The sequence below is a fragment of the Ruditapes philippinarum genome, unplaced genomic scaffold (genome assembly GCF_026571515.1).
Source record: "Ruditapes philippinarum isolate M1 unplaced genomic scaffold, ASM2657151v2 ctg1504_1_1_1_1, whole genome shotgun sequence".
In the NCBI taxonomy this organism is placed as follows: domain Eukaryota; kingdom Metazoa; phylum Mollusca; class Bivalvia; order Venerida; family Veneridae; genus Ruditapes; species Ruditapes philippinarum.
In genome coordinates, this window is record NW_026852316.1 from 195,122 (window position 1) to 215,639 (window position 20,518).

The following is a 20,518-nucleotide window of genomic DNA, read 5'->3' on the forward strand; positions in this document are numbered from 1 at the left end:
CGGTAGTTCGAGCCAACCGAGGTTGAACTATTATTACATAGAACATAGGCCTAAAGGTTTTCCAGCTTACATCGGTCAAATGATAAATACGTCAATATAATTGTTTGTTAGTACATCTGTTTGTCGAATACGTCATATTAAGAATTATTATCCTATTGAAAACAGTATTAACGGTACACTGTGTTAATCTATATTCATGCATATTGTAATTGGTTGAGTTCGATTGGGCGATCATTATCCAAACTGTGAACAATGTTCAAAATATATTTATATGTTTATTATGGGATGAATTTTATTTTAAACAATGAATTAATAAAATATGAAAAAAAACAACATTTTACAGCAGCATATATTTGTAGTCATTTACTAAAATAAACACGTACAAGTATCATTCTATAAATAGATTACACTGTTACAATTCACGTTTAATGAACCACAGTTGCAATTGGAGCCGTCCGGGTAAACGTCATTTATTTATTGACTTTCGCGCATTTCAGGAGTTTTTTTTCTTTTTATCGTTACTAAAGACGGCAGATATAAAATTTTATCATAACAAACAAATCGGTTACAACACCTCTTATTTTGTATCAATTAACCTTAATTGCCTTTGTCACGATCGCAAGGTGTTAAAAACATGTGTCGCCGGCTGTCAATTATTTGATACATGTCGACCCGCAACTTTTGTTGTCTGTTTGTGTTCGACCGAAAAGGTGTGATTTACTCTATATTTCTGCCGAAGGGACCAGAGATCATGTTCGAGAGTTTGAGCGATCTGAGGTAGAATAATATATATTATATAGGAATTTTGCCGGGACTGGGCATTGAGTTCGAGCAAAGGGAGGTATTCGAGCGATCCGAGTTTGAGGGAACGAAGTTTAACTGTATTCAAAAGAATAGGGAGAACTATTGTACACACCCAGGCATTGGCTTTAGTGTCAGCATCACACTTTCGTTAAGTTTTTGTGTGCAAGTTGGTATCTCCAAAATTACTTATTTGAGATATTTGATGATGATAGTTTTAGAACTTGGGAACATTGATTATAACTGGTAATAGATTTATTTAGAACTTTTTGTATATTTCAGAATTATATGGAGATGAACACAGACAATCTCATGCATTTTTCTATTTGTGGATCGTATCGGCAGTGTTCAGCTCCTGTTATACACTAACCTGGGATCTTAAGATGGACTGGGGTCTATTAGATTCCAATGCTGGTGAAAATAGATTCCTCCGGGAAGAAATTGTTTATGCCTATAAGGTATTACATTGTATATGCTTAACTTTACTGTATACAATAAGATTGAATTTTTTTAAGGAAGCATGTACCAGTTTGCTTTGCATTTGCTTGGTTAATTAGATTTTAATATTTGAAATTTAACCAGTGGCAGAGTTGCATGGGAAGACTTACATTTGTTTTTCATGATATTTTTATACCCTTATTTACAAATCTAGTTTTTCCAGTTTGTTGATTGGTTTTTCCTTAACCATTTGTGTGTAACTCAAAGTTTTTAGTTAGCCTTTGATACCAGTATAGGGTCAGGCCAGGTAGCACATTGGTGCATTTTGACTGGGCTTAAGCTTTTGACATTGAAACTCTGAAATCTAATTTTGAATGGAATTTAAGAATTCAAAGCTGTGAAAATTTATGGGTTGATTTTACATACTACATGTACTCATTATTATTTGTGAAGGATGGAATTTATCATTTAAAGTCTTTGAAAGAAAATATTGTTGGTACCTCAGCATATTGTTTTATTAGGATAATTCTGTAAAACATATATGGTAATTAGGTCATGCGAAAATCTTGCAAGCAGTATTTTTGCAAACTTTTAGAAATATCAAGATCAAGATTATTCAGTTATTTAACAGTACCCTGTACACTAAGGAAACATATATAGAATGTATCCACATTGAAAATCATATTGGTTCGTATCGATTTATTCAGGGAATAGACATATACACATACAATGTTATCACATATATCAACTTGCATATATATAAAAACACACACATAAATGCAACAAAAATAATTATAAGATTAATTAATGAGTATGTTCTATGTAACCCTAGGATTGCCCATTAAGCTAAAAGCTTATTTCCAATGGAGTCCATTTACTGTAAAATTATTACACTAACTTACATAATAATAAATGAATTATAACGAAGTTAATGCATTACAGTCATATGGTGTGAAGGAAACTTTGCCAATGGTTTTATAAAATATGTTAAGAATAATAATATACAATGTATATTGATGTTGAATTGGAAACTATATAGAGTCTGGTCAGATTGCTCTGAAATACAGTCCGAATTTATTACATGGGCAAGACAGTAATGCAACTATGAACTCACAATTAAGGTTTTTTAACATGACAGGACTGGAAATAATTTTTCAAGATTCATGTTACATTTGATGTAGATCTAGACAAATAACTTGTGTGCAAAATTACAGATGATTCGCTCTCTTTACTTTTCCAGAATGATAATTCTAATTGTGAAATGACGTAAAAATGAAAAGTTTTGCACGCTTTTCACTCAAATCAGGCCAAGAATTGCACAAAAATACCAATTTCAATTTATTTCTGTGTATATTTGAAATTATCTTTTGCACATCTACCTGTTTTAAGTGCCCAAGCTGATTTATGTAAGAATTTCAAAATTTAAGTTTTTAGGCTTTTGGACCTCAGTGGAGTTCCTTTAATGTTGATATTTTACTTTTCCTCGTTTCAGTCATACTACTATTTTGCAATTGTTGAAGATTTTATTCTACGATTTATCTGGTCGTTGACAGTATCGATAGGTGAAGGACTACTGATACACAGCGAGATTTTACGTACATTGCTTGTTTCCTTGGAAATATTTAGGTAGGCTTGTCAGTAAATTGCTTTTTCTATATTATTTCTGTAATCTTTGCTATAATAACTAATTACTATTACTATTACAGTCAATAATTTAAAGGCCCTTTAAGCCCCAGAAATACTATCTCCTGTACATTTGGCTACTTTATTGACATGTATTTTCACATTCACTGCTAATTTCATCAAGTAATTAGCATGTAAAAAGCATTTAAATAGTTACAAAAAATATATATTAACATTATAAAACCCAATTTTTGTCCTTTCTGAAAAAGGGAAAAAAAATATTCATTTCTGAGGCATACTGTAGCTTTTCACATTTTTATATCCTGATTATATTTCGTTTTAAAGTAAATTGATTCTAAATTTATGTTAAGACTAGGTACTGGCATATTGCACACAGTTAAGACACATCGTAGTATAGATTAGAATCTTCAATTTAACCTTTTAATTTGACATTTAATTTCAGGCGATTTGTATGGAATTTTTTCCGTTTAGAGAACGAGCATTTAAACAACTGTGGTCAATTCAGAGCCGTTAGAGATATCTCTATCGCTCCGATAGACTCGAGCGATCTCTCGCAACTCATCGAGATGATGGACGAGGATGACGGAGCGTATACGCATAGATCTGAAAAACGGAGACTTATCGGAAAGTAGGTGCTCACCATGTAGCGGGCTACTAAGTGTGGATTTTTCTAAAAAAAACAAATTAACATCATTTTTGGTACTTTGAACGTAGTGGTGTGCCTAACTTTTTTTTTTCAGCACTTGTTTTTTCTATCTAGTGGTGTGCTAAATATGTAATTAAAGCACCTGATGTATCAGGGTTTTTTTGTTGTTTTTTTTTAGTGATTTTTAACAGTTTTGTAGTGGTTTTTGTTTTGTTTGCTTAGATATGAGCTTTGCTGTTTTTGTTTTGCTTTTGGTTTTTTTACGATTGATTTTGTGGTGTTTTGTCTTAGTTATAACAGACACCTTTGGTTTACCCAGGATAAGCATTGGCCATGTGCCCCTAAAAATAAGAGTAAAAAAAATTAGAATTTTCATACTCGTTTTAAATTTGAATATGAATTATGAGTTTCAAGATTAGCAAATTTTGAATAAAATTATTGGAAATTGGCTTTCACTTTTCCTACACCCTAAGAAAATGCAGACCAATCGTCTTGCAATTCAGATTTATCCTGGGTAAACCAAAGGCTGAAAACATTCACCAATTTTGCAGGCTTTGTATACTTAAAGCACTTCTGTTTACTAAAATGTATCATATTTACATGAATAAAGTTTTAAAACTTTGCATAGAAAGGCATATTATGTCCCAAAACTGCTTATATTTTTCAAAAACTTTAATTTCTGGTGATCTTATACCTTCTAAAAAGTTACTCACAAGCCAAGTACCGTAACCATATTTTGCTTCTGTTTTAGCAAAAACTAAAATTATAATAATTTAGTATTTTGTATGGAAGTCAAAGTACTACTTGTTTTGATTTGATAATTTTACAATCAGTAGGACTTCTACATGTGATAAGCATCTAAAATTATCTAAAACCAGTATTTAGACGTTACAAAGTCCATGTTTGCCCTTTTATTACTAAAGAAAGAAGAAAAGAACCTTTTCTGAGGCATAATTTGCGTTTAAAGCATTCTTTCTATTATAATTTTAAATTTTTCATGATAGTTATAAATTTGGCATGTTATGTGGATAATCCAGATTGGTTAAATGAGCCGCGTCACGACAAAACCAACGTAATGGGTTTGCGACCAGCATGGATCCAGACCAGCCTGTGCATCCGCGCAGTCTGATCAGGATCCATGCTGTTCGCTTACAAACCCTCTAACATGTAGAGAAACTAATAGCGAACAGCGTGGATCCTGATCTGGTCTGGATCCATGCTGGTCGCAAACGCACTATGTTGGTTTTGTCATGACACGGCTCATATATTTATTGTACATAGTAAAATCAGTTATGAAGAACAAAATTTTACTTAATATGTAAGTAAAGGGAGGTAATCAATACATCCAAAATGTGATCTTTTTCTTTGCTATACTTTAGATTTATCAATATAATTTTGTAACTTAGTAATGAATTTGTTTTCTATTTAACTAAACTGTTTTAAAACTAAACTGCTGTGAATGTCTTATTTTGTTCTGTTTTGATCATTTCTGGCTCTCCAGAACTAAAAATGATAGAGCTTTTTGTTAGGTTAGCATTTAATTATACTGTATATATATTAGCAATTCCGGTCTTCTTGTAATTTCTTCTGTTTGTAAAATGAAAGCTTGTAGTGTTATTTTATATTTTTGTATGAACTTATAGTATGAACGGATAGTAAAGAATCTAAAGTCCCTATATCATTGGACCGTTTTAAATTTCTATATAAATGTATGTATATATATATTCAGAGGTAAGATTTTTATATATAAGTACTTATATATTTAAAAAGTATAAAACATGTATTTTTAGCTCACCAGAGCCGAAGGCTCGGGGTGAGCTATTAGTATCAAAGGGGGATGCTCCGGCGTCCGTCGTCGTGCGTCAACAATCGTCTTTTTCTGAAACTACTGGGCAGATTTACTTCAAATTTGGTCTGTAGCATCCTTGTGACAGTCACACTTGAATTTGCTCATGTCATTCCAATTGGCCCCTTTTAGGGGTCAGCAGAGCTAAAAATAGAAAAACCTTTAAACATCTTCTTCTACAGAACTAATTGATGGATGATCACCAAACTTTGTCTGTAGCATTCTTGGGTAGTCTTTTATCAAGTTTGCTCATATTAATTTGATTGGCCCCTTTTAGGGGTCTCTAGGGCTAAAAATAGAAAAAACCTTTAAACATCTTCTACAGAACTAATGAATGGATGATCACCAAACTTTGTCTGTAGCATTGTTGGGTAGTCTTTTATCAAGTTTGCTCATATAAATTTGATTGGCCCCTTTTAGGGGCCACTAAAGCTAAAATAGAAATACCTTTAAATGTCTTTTTCTAGAGAACTAATTGATGGATGATCACCAAACTTTGTCTGTAGCATTCTTGGGTAGTGTTTTATCAAGTTTGCAATTTGATTGGCCCCTTTCAGGGGCGACTAAAGCTAAAATAGAAATACCGTTAAATGTCTTTTTCTAGAGAACTAATTGATGGATGATCACCAAACTTTGTCTGTAGCATTGTTGGGTAGTCTTTTATCAAGTTTGCTAATATTATTTTGATTGGCCCCTTTTAGGGGTCTGTAGGGCTAAAAATAGAAAAACCTTTAAACATTTTCTTCTACAGAACTAATGGATGGATGATCACCAAATTTTGTCGACAGCATTCTCGGGTAGTGTTTTATCAAGTTTGTTCATATTAATTTGATTGGCCCCTTTTAGGGGCCGCTAAAGCTAAAAATAGAAATACCGTAAATGTCTATTTCTAGAGAACTTATTGATGGATGATCACCAAAGTTTGTCTGTAGCATTCTTGGGTAATCTTTTATCAAGTTTGCTATGTCTATTTCTAGAGAACTTATTGATGGATGATCACCAAACTTTGTCTGTAGCATTCTTGGGTAATCTTTTATCAAGTTTGCTAATATTATTTTGATTGGCCCTTTTTAGGGGCCGCAAAAGCTAAAAATAGAAATACCATTAAATGTCTATTTCTACAGAACTAATTGATGGATGATCACCAAACTTTGTCTGTAGCATTCTTGGGTAATCTTTTATCCAGTTTGCTCACATTAATTTGATTAGCCCCTTTTAGGGGCCGCTAAAGCTAAAAATAGAAAAACCTTTAAACATCTCCTACTTCAGAACCAATTGATGGATGGTCACCAAACTTTGTCTGTAGCATTCTTGGGTACTCTTTTATCAAGTTTGCTTATATTAATTTGATAAGCCCCTTTTAGGGGCCACTAAAGCTAAAAATAGAAAAAACCTTTGAACATCATTTCCTACTGAAATAATTGATAGATGATCCATTCTTAGGTAGTCTTTTATCAAGTTTGCTCATATTAATTTGATTAGCCCTGTTTAAGCTAAAGCTTAAATGCCCCAGGTCATGGAATTTCTTCAAAATATTGTTGAAACATATTCTATGCTCAAGTTTAATATGAGAATATATTGACATTCCAACACAGAAAAGCAGTTGTTTCTGGTGAGCGACTCAGGGCCATCATGGCCCTTTTGTTAAATATTTTTATGTTACATTTCTACATTTATATAAAATATTGAAATTATATAATTTGGATTGACTTAAAATCCAATTACACATGTAAAAAAATGATATATACACAAATAAATGAAATTGATTGCAAATTACATGTAGATAAAATTTGTATCAAAAATTGTTTTGCCAGTTTTATATCTAAGAAAACTTACCTTATTATATAAATTCACCTGCAAATATCCAATACAGCGGGGTTGTTTTTTTTTATTATTTTATTTTTTTTTTCTGAGTAATTGTCCATTATGGAAGGGTTTATTAAAGTGACATTATGCTCTTTTTTTCATTGTCAACATTTTCAAGTGGAGTTGAATTGACCATATACTTCAAAAGATTGACTGTTATAAGTGATTGATCAACAATTGATACTGGAAAAATTATATTAGAAAATATAAATCCGCCTAAAATATAAAGAAAGACTAACCCATTCTTTCTATTAATTGAAAGTTACAGGTAAATTCCGATGGGTATTTACAGAAAATTCTTCGGACCACATTAGTTATTTATCATCCATCGTTCATGCAAAATACATTATAAAATTGAAAGGAATTCTGGAAAAACATAATTTTATTTTGACTCTCATCTGTCTCATTGGATGGGCATAATGTTACTTTAACATTTTTCCATTTTGAATAATACAAACCTGATCATGTTTCATGCCATATTATTTGCATAATTCACATGTACCTGTAATGTATATCAGTTATCCATTTAATATGTCTAACGGTAGGTTTACATTAGTGTTGACTTTTAAATTTAACATATTTCATTGGCATCCAATCATATGTTGTTGCTGTGTATTGTTATACCCCCGCACAACAAAGTTGTAAGGGGGGTATACTGGAATCAGCTTGTCCGGCTGTCCGTCGGTTTTTTCTTGTCCGCCCAATAAGATTCCTTTGACCCTTAGTCTTCATATTTGGCATGGAGGTTAGTCATGATGAGTAGATGACCTCTATTGATTTTGAGGTCACCGGGTCAAGGTCACAGGGGCCTTGACTTCAAAAAGCTTGTCCGCCCAATAACTTAAGATTGCTTTGTCCCATAGTCTTCATATTTGGCATTGAGGTTAGTCATGATTAGTTGATGACCCCTATTGACTTTCAGGTCAAAGGTCAAGGTCACAGGGGCCTTGACCTCAAAAAGCTTGTCCGCCCAATAAGTTAAAATTGCTTTGACCAACAGTCTTCATATTTGGCATGGAGGTTAGTCATGATGAGAAGATGACCCCTATTGACTTTGAGGTCACCAGGTCAAAGGTCAAGGTCACAGGGGCCTTGACTTCAAAAAGCTTGTCCGCCCAATAACTTAAGATCCCTTTGACCCACAGTCTTCATATTTGGCATGGAGGTTAGTCATGATTAATAGATGACCCCTATTGACTTTGAGGTCACCAGGTCAAAGTCACAGGGGCTTTGACTGCAAAAAGCTTGTCCACCCAATAACTTAAGATTGCTTTGACCAACAGTCTTCATATTTGGCATGGAGGTTAGTCATGATTAGTAGATGACCCCTATTGACTTTGAGGTCACCAGGTCAAAGGTCAAGGTCACAGGGGCCTTGACTTCAAAAAGCTTGTCCACCCAATAACTTTAGATTCCTTTGACCCACAGTCTTCATATTTGGCATGGAGGTTAGTCATGATTAGTAGATGACCCCTATTGACTTTGAGGTCACCAGGTCAAGGTCACAGGGGCATTGACTATAAAAAGCTTGTCTGCCCAATAACTTTAGATTCCTTTGACCCATAGTCTTCATATTTGGAATGGAAGTTAGTCATGATTAGTAGATGACCCCTTTTGATTTTGAGGTCACTGGATCAAAGGTCACAGGGACTTTGACTTCAAAAAGTTTGTCCAGCCATTAACTTATGATTCCTTTGACCCACAGTCTTCATATTTGGCATGGATGTTGATCATGACCATAAGGTGACCCCTATTGATTTTGAGGTCACTGGGTCAAGGTCACAGGGACCTTGACAAAAAAAATCTTTTCTTCTCAATTGCTAAAGAATGCCTGTCCGCAGTGTATTGATTTTCACATTTGAAGCATGTAGAATACATAACTTAGCAATGCACTGGCTTAGTAACCTCAGATTTGGCAGGGAGGTTGTCCTTGAGCTCTAAATGGCCACTGTTGATTCTGACAAAGTGGTATGCGGGGGTATTCACGCCATGATAGTGGCAGTTGTAGTTATGTTATATAAATTATGTAGCATCGACACCATGTCTTCTTGTGTGTACATGTATATTTGTGATGTTGATTCACCCATCTATACTACGCAATTACAGTTGAATTTACTTTACGCAAACAAGTGGGTTTTGCGTTATCCCATAATTCGACGGGAGGGGTAGGGTGGTCAATTTGTATGTATGAAAACATAATTATTATTGTGTGAAAATACAATGCCAAGAACTTAAAGACAATTAGCCAACCTGTAGAAATTATGCAGCTGAGGTAAAAATTGACCTAATAAATTATGTTTGCATTGAAGAATTGTGACATTTTCTGTCAATCTGAGTAATCAAGGGTCATCATGGCCCTCTTGTATTAAAATTTCATTTTAGAGTAGAATGTTAAAGATAGAGAGATAGTTCAATTTAGAAGATACTTTGTGATATCCAGGATGTATTATGTATTTGTTGTGTTCTTTCTTGCAATATGTGATTAAACCATTAAAATGTAAGCGGAAACTATAGAATTAGCTTTTTACTTTTTTCATCAAAGAAAGAAACGAGTGTATAACACTCTTATAGATATCCTTGTCAATTATATTTATTATTTCTCGTTTTCTAAAATACTTATCCCCCTTGTTGCTAAGGGGTTGCTTTTAAGGGTTGAGGCATCAGAATTACAGCCTCTGTTTATCCCGGCGTGATCATAATAGGCAAATAAATGGTTTCTAATTACTGGAGTCTTTGCATTTCTCAGCTCCAACAGGTGAGGTGGTTTGGACTACTGGTGTTCCTTTAAGTTTGTTGCACCTGAAATTATCAGAAATCATCTTTTCTTGTTTCAATGCCATATGACCTAAATTGTTTTTAGTGTGCCGTAAAACCAAACAAAAAACAATAAAATACTTACCTAAATTTTAAGTTTATTCAATGATGAAATATTACCTGTACTTACAATGGGTTTAAAATTCTGGCCCCGGTTTCACAAAGAATCTTAAGTTATTACTCATAATATAACTCAAATTATGTCTTAAGTCGAATAAACTACTCAACTGAGTAAGTACCTTTTTGTGCGTTTCACGAAAGAACTTAAGTTTGAACTCAGTTGAGTCGAAAGTTATAACTCAAATGAATCAAGTTATGACTCAAGCGATGATATTTTCAACGGTATAAGCTGCCACATCCGGTAACTCTTCAGCGCTCGCGCATCAAAAAGGTAAATAACTCAAAAAGTCCGCGAACAGCTGTCATCTGTGGTCGTGTCGTCTGTACACAACAGGGAACATATTTGTCAACTAAATTTAATGGAAAATAAATTAAGTAAACGGGCGGCGAATTGGGGAGAGACAGAACGGGCTTTTGCCATTCAGTTGATTCTAGAGAACCTTAATTCACTGAATGGAAAATTTAGGGGGGCAACAAATGGTGCCAAAGTGAAGCAGAAAACGTGGGAAGACATTTCTGACCAGTTGAAAGCGTGAGTATAAAATTATTCATCACCTGTATTTTTGTTTTTAAATTGATGATATATTTTTGCATTATAGATATTCATAGTACACCGTCACGTACCGTGAGTAAGGTTTCTAGAAAATTACGATTGTTTATTGTTGTTAATACACCTTAATATACACTGATACGCATGGATCTATATGGAAACAAGACACTTCATTCCCAAGACATTTCACCCTTCAATTTTTGAAGATGCTTCACCCTTTGTGTTAAACAGAAAACAAAAAGGGGGTGTGCAAAAAAAGGCAAGGGGTGAATTGTCCGAGGGGTGAAGTGTTAATAATATTACAGGGCTCTCAGACTCAGTAGGGTCAGTTAATAATATTACAGGGCTCTCAGTAGGGTCAGAATTTCACGAGTCAAAGACTCTTTGGCCAAAATTTTCATGAGTCAAACAGAGTTCCAGATAATTTTTTTGGCCAAGGGGTTTTTACCCCTCAAAATTTAGAGTGAGTGGTAAATTTAAAATGCAAATTCTGAAAAACTTAAGGGGTAAAATCTGTCAAAAAAGCATTTTGCATTTTTTATAAACAAATTCAACTTATTGTTTTGTTTGTTTGTTTATTTTCTTTTTTTAGAAAAGCCTGTACAAATTAAATACTGATTTACTGTGAAACAATACAAAACATGCAATGTAAAGTCAGACTTCCAGAGTATACTGGAACTCCAGTTTAGGATACACAGCAAAATTATCAGGGCTTCCATTTTCAAAATTTTGACATCAAATACTTCAAAATCTCTGATATTGGAAGTCACATGTTATAGGTAAAGAAGGGAAAGTATTGATTTTCAGAAGTCAAAGAGTAAATGACTCCCAAACTTCCACTAGTGGAAGCCCTGAAATTATTTTATTTTCTAAGAGTCAATATTTTCCTTTCTTTATTGCTGTTGGCGTGAACCTTATCATGTACTCCATTTTGAACAATTATAGTTGAAATTAGAATTAAAGAAACATAAACAAGATTTTTTATATCTTTCCTTAAAAAAATATTGGTCTGAGAGAAAATTGTCCATAACTGTAGACTGGGTACGAAAATATTGAGTACAAAACTGCAGGTGAAAAACATGTTATTTTGTTCCAACAACAAAAGTAAAAGATATTAAAATATATTTTTGTTTATATTGAAGCATAAGCATGTCGATAGATGACTAAACAAACTTAATACTGTGTTAGCTCCTACGATGATTATCTGGCACAAAGTTCATCAATAATTACACAGGTTGATCTATGGGAGTTACCTCCCTTCTGTATTTCCTGCTACTTTCGTTTTTAACATGCATTGTTGACAACAGAATATTTAGTTTTCAATGCAATAAAATGCAAATATATGGTATTTTTATGCTCAAAACATTTTCTTTCTACATATCAAATGTTTACATTTCTATTCTTTCACGCATAAATTTTGACATACGAGCGTATTTACATTTTGTTGTGCGTAACTATGACGCACGAATTTTGAAAGTGATGCGTATTTTAGATTTTCTATGCGTAATTTACGCTTATACGCACGTTTTCTGGAGCTCTGGTCAAATCATTTTTTTTTGTGTCATTTGACTACATGAATCATTTTTTAAGTTATAAAAATTACTGTATTGGAGGTCATTTTGTGTAAATTCTCGAGTCTAAATTGATACTATTTAACATGGAAAAAATGCCTAGTTATAATGTATATTAATGTGTAGGAAGTGGCTAGTCGTACGTGACTCACGTACGGCTAGAACTACTTCCTAATGTAAATATACCCCCCCACAAGAAAAATATAAAATAAATAAATGAACTGCTTCTTTACTTTGAAAGAATTAGATAAGCAGCAGCTTTTCTGATTACATGTAGGATCTATATTTTCTGATTATTGATTATAATATATAAAAAAATTATCTTTACTGGTATGCTATATTTATCATATTAATTTTAAATACCAAAATGTACTAGGAATATTTGATGGAAAAAGAAAAAACAAATGTACAGGTACTCCAAGTAAATCAAAGATGTATTTGCAATCAATAATTGACACCTCAAGTATGTAATTCTTATCAGTTGTGTAGAGCTATTTTTAGCGCTATCAAATTACATCCACTATTGTCACGCTTCAGTGCACAGGCTATAAACAATGATGTGTGTAATACAGGATGACATTTTTATTGAGTGTGATTTGAACATATGACTAATGTATAGGATTTGATAGGTAAGTAGGGATTGATTTAAGGTAATTATTGCATAGCTGAAAGTCCCATGTGGCAAATTGACTCTTGTGCAGATTTTATCACATGTCAAATTTGTGATTTTCACGAGTCAAAACCCAGATCAATCGAGAGCCCTGATATATATATGTTAAAGTTGTTAATATTATCAAAATATATATGTTTTAAAAAATACTAGAGTCAGTGTACCCGGTTATGCACAGGACCCGGTCCCGCACAATTGCCCATTTTTCATTTTTTCTTGAAAATTGAAATGAATTTATTCAGTTTTCATTTGTGTTACACTGAACTGGCATGTTTTCAACAGGATATTACATCATCTGGATTCTTGCACCCCAGCCTCTCCCTGGAGAGTGTAGACGAAAATGTAAATCCATGTACGTGGCTGTGTAGGTAATCGAAGAAAACATAACTAAATAGATGAAAACCTTTTTATAATAATTTTTTATGCCTGTGTTTACTACCTACAAGTGGTAAAAATGTATGTTTCTATTCCTGTTACATGTTTCTTGTGTGCTACTATGCTTGGAAAATAAATGTTTGTAGACTGTAGTAATAATGTGCATTATTCCATTCTAATTAATCTTTTTAATTAGGTCTGGACATTCGACATGTGACAGAACCTCGGCAGACATTAAAAAGATGTTTTGCAACATGAAAAGCAGAGGTAACTCTTCAATTAGAAATAAAATATATTTACATAACATACATGTACATTTATTTTCTTATTTCTCCTGTATTCTATATTAAACAATTGACATTATAAACATGACCAAGGCATGTGCTATATTTATGTGAGATAGACAAAACAATATGGTAACTTTTGTGTAAATTTTGCATACACTGAGGTATGTTTTAATAATGTAAATATTTCACATGTGTTGTCAACTTTTCATCTCCATATATTATAGAGCCTAATACGCCATATACGGTTGTGATACCTGAAGATGATTTTGACAAAATTATGTTGTCAGTTGATTCATATGTTTAATGAGTTTTAAATCACTGAGAATAATCTTTTTTTAAATTTCAGCTAAAGAAAAATATGATCTAAGTAAAAAAACAGGGGGTGGTCCTGTTGTTTCCCTGTCCCCGGTGGAGGAACAGATTGTTGACCATCTTCTGGCAAACAACAGAAGCCAGTTGAAAGGGTTGGAAACTGGAATTGATTCAATGTCAAGTAAGTTGTAAGCTTATAAATTTGATTTCTAACAGATTATAAATCATAAATTATGTACATGGATATCTATTATATACCTCAAAATACATGCATTTAATAATCATGAAGCGTTAATAAATTCAACATATTGAATAAAACAGTATTGTGTTAGTGACAAATCCATTAGTATGATTACTATGTTTGTGTATCATTTCACATTGGTCTCCATTTTTACTGTGCATTGGATATTGTTTTGAAACTGGAAACAATATTGTATATAGGTCTTTGTCTATATTTAAAAAATTATGTATACATCCGTCATTCGTGAATTTCATATCCTTTTTTGTGTGTCTGAATTGCTAAGGTATAACTCACAGTGTATATAATGAAAACTAATTTTGTAGTTGCTTTCAGAGGGAAAACATATATATTTTGTGAGACTGAGAATATAGGAACATTGTGTTATAGATGTATTTTATTTTTAATTTTTCAACCAAACTCTATCAGTTCATCATTGAATTCGCTAAAGAAATTAATTAACATAATTGTAAATTTCTGTATTCATACAAAATATCATTCATTGATAAATTAGTATGTTAAAATGGTCTGTATCTCTGATTATAATATCAAATGTATGTTTATTCAAAATATTTTACAAATAAAGGTCACCCTGAAAAATTAGTGCAGGATTTACATGTTCATGAAGTGCCTGATGTCTGCAGTGAAGTTGTTACAGTGCAGGAGGTGTTTGAAGGAGACAATCTTATTGACAGGTAATGTTTAGGATTGACCATTTTTGTGTCGCCTCTACGGAGTAGTGGCGACATATAGGGATCACTTCTCCGTCGTCTGTCTGTCCGTCTGTCTGTCCGTCCGTCCGTCACAAAACTTGTCCCGACTACTCCTCATAAACTACTGGTGCAATTTCATTCAAACTTCACAGGAATGATCAGTACCAAGTCTAGTTGTGCATATTGTGAGCATTTTCCGGTTCAATGATTTTTGTCAGAGTTATGGCCCTTTAATAATTTTTAATTTTAAAGTTTGTCCGGACTACTTCTCTTATACCACTAATGCAATTTCAATGAAACTTTACAGGATTGATCTGTAGCTCAAGTGCTTGCGCATATTGCACGGGTTTTCCGGTTGAATGATTTTTGGCCGAGTTATGGCCCTTTGATAAAAAGGTTTCTTTTTCTGTGTGTTGCCAGATACACAAAAGCTTGTCCGGACTACTCCTCATAAACTACAGGTGCAATTTCATCCAAACTTTACAGGAATGATCAGTACCAAGTCTAGTTGTGCATATTATCAGCATTTTCCGGTTCAATGATTTTTGTTTGAGTTATGGCCCTTTAATAATTTTAATTTTAAAGTTTGTCCGGACTTCTTCTCTTATACCACTAATGCAATTTCAATGAAACTTTATAGGATTGATCTGTAGCTCAAGTCCTTGGGCATATTGCACGGGTTTTCCGGTTGAATGATTTTTGGCCAAGTTATGGCCCTTTGATAAAAAGGTGTTTTTTTCTGTGTGTTGCCAGATACACAAAAGCTTGTCCGGACTACTCCTCATAAACTACTGGTGCAATTTTATCCAAACTTTACAGGAATGATCAGTACCAAGTCTAGTTGTCACTGTCCGTCTTTCTGTCTGTCCGTCTGTCACAAAATTTGTCCCAACATGAAATTGGCCATCATGAGGCGACACATGTGATTACTGATCGCTCTTGTTATGAAGAATGGCTTCCAGAATGAAAAAAATCAATGCTCAAGTTTAAAGGCATTAATTCAATCTGGTACATGTATCTCCTTTTAAATGTTAATTCTAACAAAAAAATGACTTCACACTATTCCTCTTTCAAACAGACAGGGCTGTCAAATGCATTATTACATGATCTATGCATGCCATATGACATAAGTAAATTAAATTATGTCAGGAAAATACTGCTGGGCTCAATGTACTTTAGCATAGTTTTATCAATTCTCTTTTTATAAGCATGTTTGAATGGAAATAGATATAAGTTTTTCTTGTAATGTGGTATAATAATGCACAGTTTATCATTCAAATGCCTTGTAATTAATAACACAGGCCTATCAACCTTCATGTTAATATTTATGTGCATTTGAACTTGAACTGTGCTTTATTCTACACTATTGCACTCAAAATTGATTTTAAATATCAGGAGCATATAGTAATTGAACCACTTTTCAAGCTGTCTTAACAGACTGAGGTGACATTAAATAGTGGAGTTTCAGATCCCTTGGGTCATGGTCAAGGTTGTGAAAAATCATTTTTAGCTCGACTATACGAAGTATATGGAGAGCTGTCCTACTCGCCCCGGCGTCGGCGTCCGCGTCCAGATTTTAGATTAAAGTTTTGGTGCAGTAAAATATTTTTCACTATAACTTTGTCATTTCATAAGGTATCAACTTCAAATATATGTTCCTTATCATCAACCACATCATATGTGACAAGGTTCATAACTCTAGCACCAATATTTTCAGATTTATCTCCCCTTGAACTTAGAATTTTCCTTAACAAATACTATTTTTTACTGTTACTTCTTTACTTCTTTAGGGATCAACCTCATACTTCAAATATATGTACCTTATCATCATCCCCATCTTATGTGACAAGGTTCATAACTCTAGCACCAATATTTTCAGATTTATCTCCCCTTGAACTTAGAATTTTCCTCAAAAAGTACTATTTCTTACTGTTTCTTCTTTATTTCTTAAGGGATCAACCTCATACTTCAAATGTATTTACGTTATCATCATCCACATCTTATGTGACAAGGTTCATAACTCTAGCACCAATATTGCAAGAATTATCTCCCCATAAACTTTACTAGAAAAATGTTATTTTTTATTATAACTTTTTTATTTTTAAAGGTATCTACCTCAAACTTCAAATACTTATTCCTTATTAACAATTACATTTTATGTGACAATGTTCATAACTCTTGAAGCAATATTTACACATTTATCTCTCTTTGAACGTAGGATTTTCTTTAAGAAATATAATAACTTCTTTACTTTTTAAGGTATCTACTTCAAACTTCAAATATATATTTCTTATCATTACACAAATGTTGTTTGACAAGGTCCATAACTCTAGCATGACTATTTCTAGAATTATTCCCCTTGATCTTGGAATTTATGTTGACAAATATATTTTTTTTACTATAACTTAATACATAAATATACATAATTGATTTTTCTTTCATAGTTTTGTCTACCTACTATCCGATAATATACTTGGAGAATCAATCAATTATCAGAATCAGTTGGGCTTTTCTAGAATTTAATCGAGTATACCAGCTAATCAGCCCGTCACTAAGATCTCATAATGAACCTCTCATTATTGCCTTGATTAAAGGATAAATTGTGTAAGGCATGATAGCTGTCTTTCATCATCCACCTGTTACATATTGATATAAACATTTTTTTTACACAAAACATTGAAAGAACAAGAGCACCGCTAGGCGGAGCATTATATGCCCGAAAGTGCTTTTTTTTTTTTAGTAAAGATGAAGCATTTGTAAGACATGGGACTAAAATAAAGTATTACCTCCTTCAAATAACAATCCTCCTTTGAAGTTTCAATATTGTGGTCCAAATGGAACTTTAAGTTATGTCCCAGAAACTGTTTTCAATTCTAAGGTAAAAGTGACCTTGACCTTTGACCTTGTGACCCAAAATCATAAGGGGTCTTTTACCCAATATGGACAATCATCCTATGAAGTTTAAACACAGTAGGCCAAATGATACTTAAGTTATATTCCGAAAACTGTTTTCAGTTTTAAGGTAATAGTGACCTTGACCTTGTGACCCCAAAATCAATAGGGGTCTTCTACCCAATATGGACAATCATCCTATGAAGTTTGAATATTGTGGGCTAAATGGAACTAAAGTTATGCTCAAGAAACTGTTTTCAATTTCTAAGTAATAGTGACCTTGACCTTTGACCTTGTGTCCCCAAAATCAATAGGGGTCTTCTACCCAATATGGACAATCATCCTATGAAGTTTGAACACTGTGGGCTAAATGGAACTAAAGTTATGCTCCGGAAACTGTTTTTAGTTCTAAGGTAATAGTGACCTTGACCTTTGACCTTGTGACCCCAAAATCAATAAGGGTCTTCTACCCAATATCGTCAATCATCCTATGAAGTTTGAACACTGTGTGCCAAATGGAACTTAAGTTATGCTCCGGAAACTGTTTTCAGTTTTAAGGTCATAGTGACTTTGACCTGTGACCCCAAAATCTAAAGGGGTCTTCTACCAAATATGGACAATCATCCTATGAAGTTTGAACACTGTGGGCCAAAAGGAACTTAAGTTATGCTCCGGAAACTGTTTTCAGTTTTAAGGTCATAGTGACCTTGACCTTTGACCTTATGACCCCAAAATCAATAGGGGTCTTCTACCCAATATGGACAATCATCCTATGAAGTTTGAATATTGTGGGCCAAATGGAACTTAAGTTATGCTCCGGAAACCAAATTGCTAACGTTTTCAGTTTTAAGGTCATAGTGACCTTGACCTTTGACCTTATGACCCCAAAATCAATAGGGGTCTTCTACCCAATATGGACAATCATCCTATGAAGTTTTAATATTGTGGGCCAAATGGAACTTAAGTTATGCTCCGGAAACCAAATTGCGGACGGACAGACGGACGGACGCCAGGGGGTATAACATAATATGTCCGAAATTCTTTCGGGCATATAAAAAAAGTGAAATACCATGTACTTTGCATGCAGAATTTTTATTTTATTTCATGCATAAATCTTATAAGTCTGTAGTTATTTGTAACATGTATTTAATATTATTATATATGTTATTAACTTATTATTTCAGCAATAACAATACATTAAGCTATGTGCCACTTGGAGAGAAAACACAAAACAAGCCAAAGAAAACAAATGTATCAGCTAAAAGAAGACATGAAGACAAAGAAGATGAGTTGTATTTACTGGAGAAAAAGAAAATACAGGCAGAAATTAACCAAATAGAACAAAAAACAGAACATGATAAAGAACTTTTCTTACTTCAAAAAAAAATTCTAGAGAAACAAATCAACCAATTATAGATATATTTCAGCCTTGTTGTATAACTGAAAAGACATGTTGTGTTATGCCTTCAGTTGTATATCTATATGTTAGTCTTTTTGTATTATCTTGTACACTTTGCTTGTTTACACCTAAGCAATATTCATGATGATATTGTAAAATATTCATTCCAAGTTGACAAATCATTCTTATTCACTTTAATTTAATGATTCATTAAATTTTTGACAGTAAACAGAAACTATACAATTTTATCAATTGAAGTTTGATGACAAATGTAAATTTTGGTATATATTTCCTACCAATGTGTTATTACTTCAATCATATAATAAATCAAAAGAAATAAGATGCTTAAAAAATTAATTCATCAACAGTAAAACATCACTTTTAGAGATGGTATTTATTAAGTTTTTTAAGTGTTATAAAAAACACATCACTTTATATTTCATTCTTCTTCTTAATGCACATGAAAGTTCACAATTTAGGTATATCTTTGAATCCATGACTTTTTTTCTTGCTTTTATATTTCTGACAAGCAAAAGCAGTAAATAAGCTTATCTTTTGTCAACATTACTTATGATGTTCAACACTAAGATTTAATATAGATTCCGTAAACATTACAGATATAGGGGATATTTGTTTGTTTTGCATGTAATATTGAAATTTATTATATAATCTATAAATAGCTTTGAAATGCCTTTCCCTGATTGGCTAACAAGCAACTTTTTGTAAAAAATAACAGGTCAATATCAGAGTATATTCACTGTTTTTTTCCTAAAAATAGATTTTCAGAGTATATTCACCGGTTTTTCTTCTAAAAATAGATTTTCTGGAAATCCCTAAAAGACGTGAGACTTTGACGTGACGTCACGCCAAGTTTGTTGTTATTATTCTGAAGAAACGTTGAGTTTGGTGTACACAAGAGTCGAATTAGTCTATTTTAGTTACCGTTTTTCATTTTTAAGAAAAATAGGGATTAGCATGCCAGTGGAAAGGGCCAAATTATGGAAACAGTAGACAAGCTGAAAAATAATGATTTCCGTCGTATGCAATAGAAGATGTGATAAGCCATATAAAAGCTATTTATAGATTATATAATAAAACAGATATGTACTTTTTAGCTGTTGAATATGATGTGATATGTACTGAAAAATTAATATTGACCTCGGCTATCGCCTCGGTCAATATTAATTTTTTCAGTACATATCACATCATATTCAACAGCTAAAAAGTCCATATTTGTATAATATTTCACTGAGTGAACACTAGATGTCATATTTTCATGAGTGGCGTAGCCACAAGTGAAAATAGAATAGCCGGTGTTCACGAGTGAAATATATTT

The 20,518-nt window shown here is 33.0% G+C and overlaps 2 protein-coding genes across 3 annotated transcripts in view; both read left to right on the plus strand.

Annotated features, from left to right (window-relative positions):
* Positions 1 to 20,518, plus strand: part of LOC132756542 (solute carrier family 53 member 1-like) — a 56,995-nt gene that overhangs the window by 29,171 nt on the left and 7,306 nt on the right. Inside the window, exons 14-16 of the mRNA XM_060747639.1 lie at positions 1,084 to 1,259; positions 2,732 to 2,865; positions 3,326 to 3,511. Coding sequence (XP_060603622.1) covers positions 1,084 to 1,259; positions 2,732 to 2,865; positions 3,326 to 3,511 — 496 coding nt within the window. The remainder of the gene's footprint in view (positions 1 to 1,083; positions 1,260 to 2,731; positions 2,866 to 3,325; positions 3,512 to 20,518) is intronic.
* On the plus strand, positions 10,198 to 19,839 carry LOC132756511 (uncharacterized). 2 transcript variants are annotated; one of them, XM_060747601.1, is made up of 5 exons: positions 10,198 to 10,707; positions 13,538 to 13,608; positions 13,975 to 14,121; positions 14,765 to 14,873; positions 18,968 to 19,839. In XM_060747601.1, exons 1-5 carry the CDS (start codon positions 10,535 to 10,537, stop codon positions 19,197 to 19,199), a joined length of 732 nt encoding a protein of 243 aa, XP_060603584.1. In that variant the 5' UTR covers positions 10,198 to 10,534; the 3' UTR covers positions 19,200 to 19,839. The 2 variants fall into 2 exon arrangements, with proteins under 2 accessions (XP_060603584.1, XP_060603592.1); XM_060747609.1 differs by lacking the exon at positions 10,198 to 10,707 and adding an exon at positions 12,486 to 12,925.